At 44.9% G+C, this 14,203-nt stretch overlaps 1 protein-coding gene across 5 annotated transcripts in view; it reads left to right on the top strand.

Annotated features, from left to right (window-relative positions):
- The window catches only part of TSPAN4 (tetraspanin 4), a 719,066-nt gene that overhangs the window by 435,860 nt on the left and 269,003 nt on the right, over positions 1-14,203 (top strand). For 4 of the 5 annotated variants that reach the window (XM_056526916.1, XM_056526919.1, XM_056526918.1 and 1 more), the window contains one exon: positions 2,876-2,955. In XM_056526916.1, coding sequence (XP_056382891.1) covers positions 2,893-2,955 — 63 coding nt within the window. In that variant the 5' untranslated portion in view covers positions 2,876-2,892. Of the gene's footprint in view, positions 1-2,008; positions 2,956-14,203 lie in introns of those variants that run through there. The other variant, XM_056526915.1, reaches the window with a different exon arrangement.

The raw sequence follows: 14,203 nt of genomic DNA, 5'->3' as shown, positions 1-14,203 counted from the left end.
CTGATAGTCTTATAAATCTGGGCCACTGTGTTTAATTGCAGAATTACCTTTTTGCTCATTTTTCTTTAAGTCAGCCAATCTTCAAAAATATCTGTAATCCCGTAATCCCTAAGGAATCCTTCCAGTGGGAACTGTTATACTTACCGTATACTGGCCACGATTTTTTGGTCATGCCAGTCTGCTAAAGAAAGCGGGAAAGGTAATTCGCCATGTCATACTGTCCTGTTGTATGCCCACTGACCACCCCAGTTTATCACCCTAATGTGGTGCATTGATAGAGAACAGTGTACAGGTAACAAGGTGGATGCACTAGGTGAATCCTGCAGTCGTGGCTCCATTGATCCATGCCCGTCACTTACTGTTTAAGCACATCTAGCAATCCGGTAAGGGTTTCATTCACATTGCCGTTGTGCTCCGTTAAATGGAGCTCTGCCGGCCAGTCCATTGGAACAATGGGCATTTTAAACGGAGAGAGAAAAAAGCATGCACTCTTACAACCAGGAAAAACTTTTTTTTATATATCAACTGGCTCCAGAAAGTTAAACAGATTTGTAAATTACTTCTATTAAAAAATCTTAATCCTTTCAGTACTTATGAGCTTCTGAAGTTAAGGTTGTTCTTTTCTGTCTAAGTCCTCTCTGACGACACCTGTCTCGGGAAACGCCCAGTGTAGAAGCAAATCCCCATAGCAAACCTCTTCTAAACTGGACGTTTCCCAAGACAGGTGTCATCAGAGAGCACTTAGACAGAAAAGAACAACCTTAACTTCAGAAGCTCATAAGTACTGAAAGGATTAAGATTTTTTTAATAGAAGTAATTTACAAATCTGTTTAACTTTCTGGAGCCAGTTGATATATATAAAAAAAGTTTTTTCCTGGAATACCCCTTTAAAGGGTTATATATAGGACTATAGGACAATGTACATACAGGAGAGGGCACACTAGGCTTGTGTGACGCTTGCTTTTCTTCTGATGTATGGCTGTCACACTAAGGCTGGAGGCTGCAGTCTTCTTCAACTTCTTGTGACCGATGCTTTACAGCACGCCTCCAGCTGTTGCAAAACTACAACTCTCAGCATGCCCGGACAGCCTTCGGCTGTCCGGGCATGCTGAGAGTTGTAGTTTTGCAACAGCTGGGGGCACACTGGTTGGGAAACACTGCCTTACAGACATATTGGTTTGTATGTACTTGGGATCTCTGTAGATTCCTATGAACATGGCTGCCACACAAAAGCTCCTATGGTAAAAGTCTCTCCTAATGAAATCTATTCCCTCGAGCTTTCAGCCACGACCCTGAATAAACTTGATGAACATGTATCAGTTTTCGCCATACCATGTAGATGTAGCTATGCAAACACTATATATATATATATATATATATATATATATATATATATATATACACACACACACACACACACACACACACACACACACATGGACTTCGTGTTCCCCTTAGGTTACTCACAGTGATCAATCTCATCCATATCCTCATTTAGATCATCTGTGCACATTATGCATAAAACCTACGTCTTCTGGTCTGAAGTGTGAAGATGGAATTCTGGTCTTACGTAAATACTCTCGCTCTCTCTCCGGATTATAGCACATTCTTATAATGTTGCCATCAATGGTAATTGTAAGTGTTAATTTCAGCTTTGTGTAGCCTCCGTCCACAGATTTGACGCTATCAAAGAGTCAACTGTATTAAACAGCCAACCAGCAAGTGAGGCTATTGTGAGTTCTATCTGCTCAGGGTTCCTTATCGATTTGTTAACCAAATAATTGCTAGGTGGGTGGGGGGGGGGGGGGGGGGGGGTAGGAGAAGAGTCCGCTGCAAAGCTTCTCCAGTTTCTTTCGCCCCTTTTTGCTGGAAACTGTGATGATGGACTGAGATAAATTTGTGATTGGTCGGGAAGGGGGAAGCATCCTTGGGAGGGTGAGAGTGCTGAGCATGCATAAATAAGCCTGTATGAGGAATCTCTTCCCTTCTTCCTCCTCCTCTTCTTCTTCTGAGTGGACCGCAGAGAAACCGCTTCTGTGCATGCCAAATGGAGAGAGAGGGAGACAGGGAAATGTCAATAGGGAGGGGGACTTACAAGGAGAGAGTGAAGCATTATCACTGAGAGATTAGAGCAGTGTGAATGAAGCTCACTCCGAGTGTGCGCAGGCGAGAGAGGATCAGACAGGACTGTGCAGGAGAAGAGCAGATTAGTCCTGCCTGCTGCAGCAGGGCACGGGGGACATGCCACCTGCACCCTTCAGGCACCCATCAGCACAGCTGCCCTGCATGCAGACATGTGGCGGAGGCCAGAGGGGATGTTCCTAAGTCACTGGTTTAGGGATTTTCTCTGTTTGGGGCAGCTACTAGAATGGCCGCTTTTGCTGAAGACTGGTGGGTAGAGTGGCACTCTGACTCCTAACTCTGTCTTTTGAAAAGAAAAAAAAAAAATACCCCAAAAAAAGTGCTTCTGCTTCTCACCTTCTCAGTTGTGATAATGGGACACATTTGCCATTGGATGGATTGATCCTGATCATTAAGTTTAGGGGTAAACCCCTCTACCTGCCAGTTGTATCCCTCCCCATCCCTGCCCCCTAAACTTGTGCACCCACCTGCGCCATGAGACGGTCAAGTACGGATGAATCTACTTACCATCGCAGTCCATCCCTGGACAGCAAAGACTACTCACTTCCCCAGGGGGGTGCCTTCCGACGTTATAGCAGCCTCTACGGGGGGCAGTTTGGGGCATCTGGAGGTGGCTCTTTTTTCGGGTTTCACACTAACCCTGGTCCGAAAGCTACAAAATCAAAGTATACATCCCCTAAGGGCAACAAGTACGTGGTGTTTTACCTGGATCTCTCCTTCATTTTCCTCCTAGAGCTGAAGAGGTGCAGGATGGCACAGAACTGCCTGCAGTGTATGAAATATCTCATGTTTGTCTTCAACCTCCTTTTTTGGGTAAGTTTCTGGGCACAAATGGGAGCGGGATTCTGTAATGACCTGAAATGCCAATGTGACTTATACTGTCATTTTATTCAATTGCTTGAAATGTCTCTTTATTGTCATCTGCTGACTATGTTAGTTAAGTTATTTGGTTATAGTCTGCAAAGTTTGCATATATTAACGTAAGTGTAACCTGTATACCTGTGTTGGGTCATCTTCATATCCAGCTGCACTGCTCACAGAGTTTTGGCCTTTGAGTTTACAGTAGACAATAAGAGATATAAGTGCAGTAAACTTGGAGACTGGTGTTTTTCAAAGAGTGAGCCTCCAGCTGTTGCAAAACTACAACTCCCAGCATGCTGGGAGTTGTAGTTTTGCAACAGCTGGAGGCACAATCTGAAAAACACTGTTGAAGACAATGTCATTTTATTGCAAAACTACAACTCCCAGCATGCCTGGACAACCGAAGGCTGTACGAGCATACTGGGAGTTGTAGTTTTGCAACAGCTGGAGGCACACTCTCTGGAAAACAGACTCAAAGACAATGTCATTTTATTGCAAAATGTCATTTTATTGCAAAGTTACAACCCTCAGCATGCCCGCACCACCGAAGGCAGTCCGGGCATGCCGGGAGTTGTAGTTTTGCAACAGCTGGAGGCACACACTCTGAAAAACACTGTTGAAGACAATGTCGTTTTATTGCAAAACTACAACTTCCCGCATGCCCGGACAACCGAAGGCTGTCCGAGCATGCTGGGAGTTGTAGTTTTGCAACAGCTGGAGGCACACTCTGGAAAACAGACTCAAAGACAATGTAATTTTATTGCAAAATTACAACCCTCAGCATGCCCGCACAACCGAAGGCAGTCCGGGCATGCCGGGAGTTGTAGTTTTGCAACAGCTGGAGGCACACTCTCTGAAAAACACTGTTGAAGACAATGTCATTTTATTGCAAAATGTAATTTTATTGCAAAACTACAACTCCGAGCATGCACGGACAACCGAAGGCTGTCCCGGCATGCTGGGAGTTTTGGTTTTGCAACAGCTGGAGGCACCCTCTTTGGAAAACACTGTTGAAGACAATGATACATAAGCTAGTCCATCAGACCCATCAATGACCTGTTTCGTGAAAATAACATAAAATGGCCACAAACTCATTAAAAACTGAGCGAGCACTTGAGCAGTTCCAACATAAAAGCTGGATCCCAGCACATGCCCCAGGGCAATAAGCCCAGCACTAAATATTCATTGCCTAGAAGACTGTACTGGGCTTGTCCTGCATTGAAGGCTTGTGACAGTGACAACTAACCTAAAAACATTGCAACTAAATCTACAAGTTATAAATTATTTCATTTTCCCCCCTAAATAAATCTGTATCCCCCGGAGGTGGCGTGTTGCTGCTTCTCTGGTTCCAAGCTTTACAATGTTGCTCTGCGTGCCCCAAACTTGTGCCGTATGTCGTTGCTTTTCATTGCTCTGTAACCCTGTGTCTACTCTCCAGCTAATATTATTCTTGCAGCACGGCGAGCCTTGGTTCTATTACCGCCATCCATTGTGTTCCTGTGTGTGTCAGATAAACCTGCCCCGGCAGAAACTCCCTGTGTGTACAATGAGAGCCGCATTCACCGCTGTGCCGTAGCCTTGAGTGTTCTGCTACATTTAGGTGTAAATGAGTTTACTGCCCTTCAATTTCAAAGCTGTTTGTGTTTGCAATATCAGGCAAGTAATACGTCTTCTCCAGGCTCTGATACATGCACAGGATAGATTGGCACCGGCCCCGATAAGAGCTGTCAGGGTTTTAATGCCGGGGGTTTTAGAGCTGATGGATGTGGAATCCAGCCTATCAACAATCGTATATGTCTTCTCCTTTATATAACCTGTCATTTTTGTTTATGACTACCCAGCTTTGCTGGATCATTTGGCTCATAAACATATTGTGATTGAAACGGCGAGATAGGTCTTAACATATGTAACAAGAAACAACGCTAACCGAAGTGCTATCTGTATGATGCGTTAAAGGCTCCAAATAATTATTTCTGCCAATAAGTCATTCTACATTCTGTATCCCAGCAGTCGGGACATGTAGAACGTAGCTTGGATCTGTCCAATCCCCATAAGCCTCGTCTAAGGCTCCACCATCAGGTTGTTACAATAAAGACTGATGTGCTGTAGGTGAATTGCAGCAACTTCAGGAATTTTTACCTCTAGTATGAGGGTTTTTTCAACATTATGAACTATGTTACTGTTACCTATGCATATTAAAGAGTTAACACTAGGCTTAAAAGTTTTCTAAGCTTTTACCATTGTAAACATTTCTATTGCTGTCTGTTATGTATTCTTAAATGTGCTCCTCATTTATTAAGGCAGTGTTTTTCCAACCAAGGTGCCTCCAGCTGTGGCAAAACTTACAACCCCCAGCATGCCCGGACAGCCGTTGGCTATCCTGGCATGCTAGGAGTTGTAGTTTTGCAACAGCTGGAGGCGCCCTTGTTGGGAAACACTGTATTAAAGGGGTACTCCGGCCCTAAGACATCTTATCCCCTATCCAAAGGATAGGGGATAAGGTGCCTGATCGCGGGGGTCCCGCAGCTGGGAACCCCCGCAATCTTTCTTGCAGCACCCCATCATTATTCCGGGTCTGATGAATCACGATCATGGGGCCGGAGTATCGTGACATCACGCTCCGCCCCCTCAATGCAAGCCTATGGAAGGGGGCATGGCGGTTGTCACCCCCCCCCTCCCATAGGCTTGCATAGATGGGGTGGAGCGTGACGTCACACGGGGGTGGATCCGTGACGTCATGATACTCTGGCCCCATGATCGTGATTCATTAGACCCGGAACGATGTTCTCTCTGGAGGCTGATGATAGTGGGGTGCAGCACACCCCTTCCCATAGGCTTGCATTGAGGGGGCGGAGCATGACGTCACTATACTCTGGCCCCATGATCGTGATTCATCAGACCTGGAGTGATGGCGGGGTACTGCATGAAAGATTGCGGGGGTTCCCAGCGGCGGGACCCCCACAATCAGTCATCTTATCCCCTATCCTTTGGAGATACCTGCTCTGTCTGTTTCTGCAATCCCCTGTGTACCCTGTCACATTTTTCATAACCCCCTTTTCCTCCTGGTCTTCGAAGGTCTGACTTTTCTTGGTTGACCTCCTAACGCCTTTTTTTTGTGGGGAAGAAATTAATCTCACGCTCCACTTTCGTTTCAAGGTATCACCCTCTGCCTGAGGAGTCCTTCCTCTTAACTCAAATTCTCCACATTTTACATTCTTTAGCTTCTCCTACTACTTTAATTGACTCCACCTCCTATGAAGCCATGGATATTTACACTTTACATCCTCTTCGTCCTGGTACCCTTTCTATTTTGTATTCTACTTTTAATCAACCCCCTCGAGGTATAAAACTGCCCTTCATGACACAATGGGAGGAGGATCTACAGATTGATCTCCCTCTCTCCTCATGGCATGATTGCTGTACTCACCTGAGCAAGGGTAGTTGGCAAGCCTCATTGACAGAAACTGCCCTCAAAATTTTACATAGGGCTTATTATGTTGCCACCAGAATCCATGCTATATTTCCTTCTGTGTCTCCCCATTGTTTTCGGGAATGCGCGGAGGTTGGTACTATGCTTCATACCTGGTGGACTTGTCCACTGGTTTCCACCTTTTGGAGACAGGTTGTTGACCTGCTTTCCTCTGTAACAGGAAGACCCTATGCCCTTGATCCAACGATGTGCCTTCTGGGTCTTAAACCTGAGACTGCCCTATGCAGTGTTCCGCCTAGTTCAATTTGTATTGTTAGCTGCCCACATTCATATCGCCACCAAAAGGAGGTCTTCTGGTCTCTCCTTAACATTAGTGATATCCCGTGTGAACAATATTATGTTATCTGAACGATTAAATGCGATTCGGGCTGATACTATGACACTCTTAGATAGGGTTTGGTACCCTTGGATCTCATCTTCATATGCGTTTGATATGTCCTATTATCTGTCTTTGTGAGTTAGTTAACACAAAAAATTTTTTTATGGTGACCTACCTAGACCTCCCTTAATTTTGCTACCTAGACCTCCCTTCGGTTTATCTATTGCACTCCTTGCCCCTACCCCCATAACCCCCCTCCCCACCCCCGCTTCCCTCTCTATCCCCCCTCCACCCCCGCTTCCCTCTCTATCCCCCTCAGGACCTTAGTTTTTGATCACTGTATTTATTCATTTTTTGTTTCTTCTTCCCATATTTTGTAGCCTATGTTGCTACTTTACGTTCCTTATTTGCTGTTCCCTTATTGTTTGTACATTTGTACACATTTACTTCTCATGTCTATGAATTTTCTCCTTTTGACCCTAACTTTCTGGTACCAGTTGATTTAATAAATAAATAAATAAAAATGTTTTCCACCTGAGTACCCCTTTAAGGTATCAGTATATCTGTACCTGTACCCCCTGCAGCCACTTAAGGTGTATAAGACAATACTCCCTATAGAGGCAGATATAAGTATTTATAGTAGTGAACAAACAGGTTTTTTGAATGACAGAAAATGTCTGTTTAAGACTAAAATTGCCTTCTGAGCTTTAAAATGGGGGTACACAATTATTTTTGACATTATTACCCATCATTATAGGTATGACTAAATTCTTACCTGGGGGTGTTACTCTGTGTCTGGATGTTTTTGGTGGCTTTTAGAGAGAACTAGAACAGAATTTAGTGAGATTCAGTCTCTGAAGCTGATGGTAAAAATTCTTCTGGGTCCCAATAAAAAAAAAAAAGGCAGTAGCAAACCCTATAGGGATTCCTCCTATCATGTAAAGCAAACAAGATAATGGTTTTACTGACTGCTGCACGGATCCTATATCCTCGATCCGGGGCACATAGCAAACTCCACAACGAACAAAAGTTGGATCCAGCAGGTGTAGGTAAAACATCTCGCTTTATTAAAAAATAGCCATGCATTACAGAAAATATTGCTTAGCAGCTGAAACACTGACGCGTTTCTGGTGCCTAGGCCCCCTTATCACGGCTTATGATTAAGGGTGCCTAGGTGCCAGAAATGTGCCAAAAGTGTTCTGGCCGCTAAGCGATATTTTCTGTAATGTGTGGATATTTCTAATAAAGTGAAACATTTAACTGCAGGTCTCGATGGTATGGAGCGCTCAGAGGCAACGCCAGCTGGTTCGTACGATAGAACGTACTTCTTCTGGCCTCAGATCAATGTCATCGTGCATGCATCCGGTAACTAGAGCGGTATCCAACACAATGTTTCAACTAAGGTATGGAGCGTGATGTAGGACAAACAAAAACAAAAATGCTAGAACGGATCACCAGTTTTGTGAACAGTTATCTAGAGAAAACCTAGGATAAAACTAATATAATATCAATATAATACAGGGCATTATAAGAAAGGGGATACCCTAAGTAATTTATTCGGTTAAAAAGATTGAACAGCGGTCCTGGCACATACTAACAACAAGCCAACGAGCTCATGAATAGATTAACCGAATGAAGTTATCCCTCTACAGTCATCAAAACAACCTACGAAAAAGTAGAAAACATGAACCATAATGACATCCTATACAGAAAAAGATTAAGACTCAAAGACCATGACAAGAAACAAAGATTCATCTTCTCATTCGGGAACTCCCAAACGAACTCCCGGATAAATAAAAGCATAATGTTACACTGGAACATTCTCGAAAACTATAGTGACTTGAAAGATGCCGCGAAGCAGCGTCCCATGATCGCAAAAATAAAACTATCACAGATCATTTGAAACATCTAACAAAAAACGTAAAAACTACGAAAGATGATAATTGTACAAGAAACCTCACTCCCCGTGCGGTGAGTGCATATACACCCCTTTGTATTATATACCTTGATACTTCAGCTGTACGTATATGCACCCCACAGGTATCACTGCTCCCTTACTAGTTGATGTCAATCACTAAGATATAGTCCGTTTTGGATGGGTTGTTTGTGAGTGCTCTCCCCTTTCCACCTTTGATATTCAGACACTTAACTGCTCCTGCTGGATCCAATTGTTTGTTGTGGGAGTCCTTCTAAAGACAGGAAGGAGAGGTTGTTGGCGGAGTTGTGTGGGACATGGACTGAAATGTAATTTACATTAAATTGATACCACAAAGCATTAAAGTTTGCAGAAGATTTTTCTTTATTTCTTGGCCCAACCAGATCTACCACCAGTTTCACCTGGAGTTGGGTTGACCTACGTCACACATTGTTCATATTGGACACCCAGTAATGAAGGAATTAGGGTTGTTTTTAGATTGCTAACTTGCAGAACTTGTCGTGTAAGGTAATTTTCACACTACGTAAAATGTATGGAATGTCTGCACGGAAAACACATGAATAATCCATTGGGCACTAGGACCGCTTGGAAATGTGCCATCTCATAGACTGCAATGCATTTCCGTGTGAAATCTGCAAAAAGAATAGATAAATCTATTCCTTTTTGCGGACTACGGAATTGGGATTTCACCGTGAGAACAGTGCAGCAGACTCCCATTGAAATCAATGGGACTCTGTTGCAGTGGAATATTCCTGCGGAATTCTGCACGGACATTTCACCCTGTGAACATAACCTAAGAGACAGAAGAAGAGGCACTCATAGGCCAATATGAATGAATAGAGTAGTATGTGGATTAGGAAACTCACCTACAGTAGTTGTGGTAATATAGGCACCACACTACTGCAGGACATTGCTATTATATTTCCCAGGGCATCTCCAAACGAAATGAAAATGCGTGCACAGTGCTAGTTTTGTGTGTTACCAGTAAGGGACAAATAATACTGCCACACCATGACCACCATTACCACTGACCACCAATACCGCTATATTGTTACTGAATAAAATCGACTATACAAATGACCAATATCCCCACATACATTCACCATATAGAGGTAGATACCACCTATGCACTGGATTTGTATACCATATACTGTAAGTGATTATATACAGGACCATATTGAAGTATATACCAGCTGTACACAGGATCTATACCATATAAGTGATTATATAAAGGACCATATTGAGGTACATATCAGCTGTACCCAGGATATATACCATATAAGTGATTATATACAGGACCATATCGAGGTACATACCAGCTGTACACTGGATATATACCATTTAAGTGATTACAGCTACATGAAGGAACTCACAGGTCACGTCTTTTTTGATCAGCGTCGTCCTCTTTCCTTTTCTTCCCTGTCTGACTCAGACTGCCATGATGTCTTCTTCCAGCCAATACTTTCTCTCTTCATCTGCAGAACAAACATCTTAGACTCTGCATTTTTCTAGTGCTCTCCTTAATGCTACACAATCTTCCCATCTATAGGCCTGTAATAATGTCCCCCTTGGTGTCCCACTCAGTAAAAGGGCAGGTAGCCAGGTATGTAGGTAGGTCACCGTTTCCCCAACCATGGTGCCTCTAGCTGTTGCGAAACTACAGCTCCCAGATAGCTTCTGGCTGTGGAGTCTTAGTTTTGCACCCTGGTTGGGAAACACTGATGTAGGCAGTTAGGTAACCAGGTACATAGCTAGTAGGGCTGCACAATATGGGGAAACTGCAGTTGAGATTATGGACCTAAATATTGCGATTTTGATATAATAAACAAATGGTTAAATCGTCCCATTTCATGTCCAATCTCCCTCCATTTTACATTCATTCCCCTATTTCATGTCCACAGCCCATTTCACATCTCCCCCATTTCATTTCTATCCCCCCAGTCAAATTCTCCTCCCCCCCCCCCCATGTCACATTCTCCCCCTATGTTACATATCCATTTCATGCCACATTCTCCCCCCATGTCATGTCACATTCCACCCCATGCCACATTCTCCTCCCCCTATGCTCATCTCCTGGTAGTTAGGTTGGAAGGTGTGTAGGCAGGTAGTCCCCTCAGACTAGACCCCCCCCCTCCCTCTGTAGGCAGGTAGTCTCCCCAGATTAGCCCCCTCAGTAGGCAGGTTATACCCCCAGATTAGACCCCCCCCCCAGTAGGCAGATAGTACCCCCAGATTAACTCCCTCCCCCCCAGTAGACAGGTAGTACCCCCTGATCAATCCCCCAGTAGACAGGTAGTACCCCCAGATTAAACCCCCCCCCCCAGTAGGCAGTTAGTACCCCCAGATTAGACCCCCATAGTAGACAGGTAATATCCCCAGATGAGACCCTCCCCCAGTAGACAGGTAGTACCACCAGATTAACCCCCATCCCCCTCAGTAGACAGGTAGTACCCCAAAATTAACCCCCTCCCCCCAGTAGTCAGGTAGTACCCCTTGATTAGACCCCCCAGTAGACAGTACCCCCCCAGATTAATCCCCCAAGTAGACAGGTAGTACCCCCAGATTATCCCCTCTCCCAACCCCCCAGTAGGCAGGTAGTACCCCCAGATTAACCCCCTTCCCCCAGTAGACAGGAATTACCCCCCAGATTAACCCCCTTCCCCCCCTAGTAGACAGATAGTGCCCCCAAATTAACCCCCTCCCCCAGTAGGCAGGTAGAAGCCCCAGATTAATCCCCCCCAGTAGACAGGTAGTACCCCATGATTAACCCCCTCTCCCCAGTAGGCAGGTAGTACCCCCAGATTAACACCCTTCCCCCAAATAGACAGGTAGTATTCTATAATTAACCCCCTCCCCTCCAGTAGGCAGGTAGTACCCCCAGATGAATCCCCCCCAGTAGACAGTACCCCCAAATTAGACCCCCCCCCCCCAGTAGGCAGGTAGTACCCCCAGATTAACCCCCCCCCCCCCAAGTAGGCAGGCAGTAACCCCAGATTAACCCCCCCAATAGGCAGGTAGTACCCCCAGATTAGACCCCCCAGTAGGTAGGTAGTACCCCCAGATTAGATCGGTAGTACCCCCAGATTAGACAATCCCCCACCCCCGGCTGGTACCTTTTTGTAGTTACCAGAGATTCAGGGCAGCACCTTCCCTCAGATAAAAGCCAGCACAGCTACGCACGTTGGCTGGCCGCCGCGTAATGACGCTCGGTCACACTCTCAGAATACCTAGGGCCGGCGTCAGGACGTAGGGACGCCAGCCCTTGAATTCTGGGAGTGTGACATGAGTGAGCGTCATTACGCAGCGGCCGGTTGACGCGAGTAGCTTTGCTATCTCTTATTTGGGTGGGCCGGAGAACAAATGCTAGGCACAAAAAAGGGAGCCGGAGGCCAATCGTTTTTACTCTCTGCTTCCTACTCCAGCGACAGGCTCTCGCACTGCCGGACCGGCCGGCCGACAGTGCGAGCGGCCGAACAGGGATATTTCCTGGTTGCCCAATAGGCCAGTCTGGCCCATGTTACTGTACAGGGCAGGAGGATGGCCCGGTGTGCCCGGTGGCCAGTCCGGCCCTGGGGGGGTGACGCCGTCATGGCACCCCCCTTGTGAGTGGTACCCGGGGGGACAGCCCCCCACTGGTACGCCACTGCCTCTATTTTTTTCCTTGTTGTAAAATTTTTCAAGATTTAAATGCCTGAGAGTAAAGCTCATACTCTTCACTGGTGATCTTAAAGAATGATTGTGGTAATACAATAAAAATGTTTACTGATTCTGGTTTAAAAATTGACAATTTGGGGGCAACAAGTGAAAAAAAGTCCAATATGTATATATATATATGTATATATATATATATATATATATATATATATATATATATATATTTATATATGCATATCCACAAAACACAATCTCCCAGAGGCTCCGGGGGTTAATACTTAGGGAAACTGAGGGAAAAACCCTCAGAATAATATCCCCAAACTAGGAAACCCCCCACATTAGTATAAAATTATTAGTAAACTTTATTATACTCCGTAGAGTGTGTAACTCAAATTAATGCAAACTTATTTAAAAACACAGTGTGCTTCCGATAGCGTGCAGCTGCACTGATTAACACATAGAAGAATGCATATCACTCCTTTTGTACATATGTGACATGCTATATATATATCTGTGTTATCACAGCAGTCACAAAGGAGAGGGACATGCATTGAATAATAGGCTTATGTTCCGGTATATGTTCGGTACAGCACACTGCTAATTAAAATAGCATAGTTGGCCTGTCTGACGTTTCGCCGGTGGGACCGGCTTTGTCAAGGACACAGAGGCTACGGCCGGCGTTCGCGTCTGCTGGCTCTTACATAACCTCAGTTCTGCGTCACATCCCGATCGTGATTTGGACAATCAGAGCCCACTATTTACGATCTCGTGAAATCCCACGCATTTAAACACTTTGATGTATTACGTTCCATGATCTGATATATTCACGCGCATGTTTTTGGACTTAGAAGAAATTTCAATGCGTTCTTTTGCGCATGTTCCCGACATCCAGGTGCTCCGGTAGGGTTCTAATGTGCATGCTACTGGACTTAAAAAAAAAAGGGAAGAGACAGCTCTTAATGCCAGGTCCGGTAACATGCGCATTAGAACCCTACAGGAGTTCCTGGATGTCGGGAACATGCGCAAAAGTACGCATTGAAATTTCTTTTAAGTCCAAAAACATGCGCGTGAATATATCAGATCATGGAACGCAATACATCAAAGTGTTTAATGCTTGGGATTTCACAAGATCATAAATAGTGGGCTCTGATTGGCCAAATCACGATCAAGATGTGATGCAGAACCGAGGTTATATAAGAGCCAGCAGACGCGAACGCCAGCAGTAGCCTCCGTGTCCTTGACAAAGCCGGTCCCACCGGCGAAACGTTGGACAGGCTAACTATGCTATTTTAATTAGCAGTGTGCTGTACCGAACATATACCGGAGCATATACCGTTTTCCCCTCAGTTTGTGTTTACTATATGTATATCCCTGACTACTACCACACCCCTACCCCTTAATTCCCTGGTTGAACTTGATGGACATATGTCTTTTTTCGACCGTACTAACTATGTAACTATGTAACTATGTACTTCCTCTATGTTCCCTGTACACCAGTATGCTCCATCCCAGTCTTTCCATGTTTCACTAGATATATGGGGACATTGCATCTACTGTCCCCCTCAATTATGTCCTTATAGAACGAGGACGCCAGTTGTATATGGGCCCTTAGTGACCCCTCCTTAAGCATTCAGAAAGCTTTTTTTTAGGGTATGTTCACACATGGCAGATATGCTGAAGATTTGTTAGGGATTTTCCTAATTAAAGGGGTAGTCCAGTGGTGAAAAACGTATCCCCTATCCTAAGGATAGGGGATAAGTTTGAGATCGCGGGGGGTCCGACCGCTGGGGCCCCCTGCGAT

The sequence above is a fragment of the Hyla sarda genome, chromosome 6, assembly GCF_029499605.1.
Source record: "Hyla sarda isolate aHylSar1 chromosome 6, aHylSar1.hap1, whole genome shotgun sequence".
NCBI lineage: Eukaryota > Metazoa > Chordata > Amphibia > Anura > Hylidae > Hyla > Hyla sarda.
Note: the sequence above shows the minus strand (reverse complement) of the source record. Positions and strands in the feature narration are given on the sequence as shown.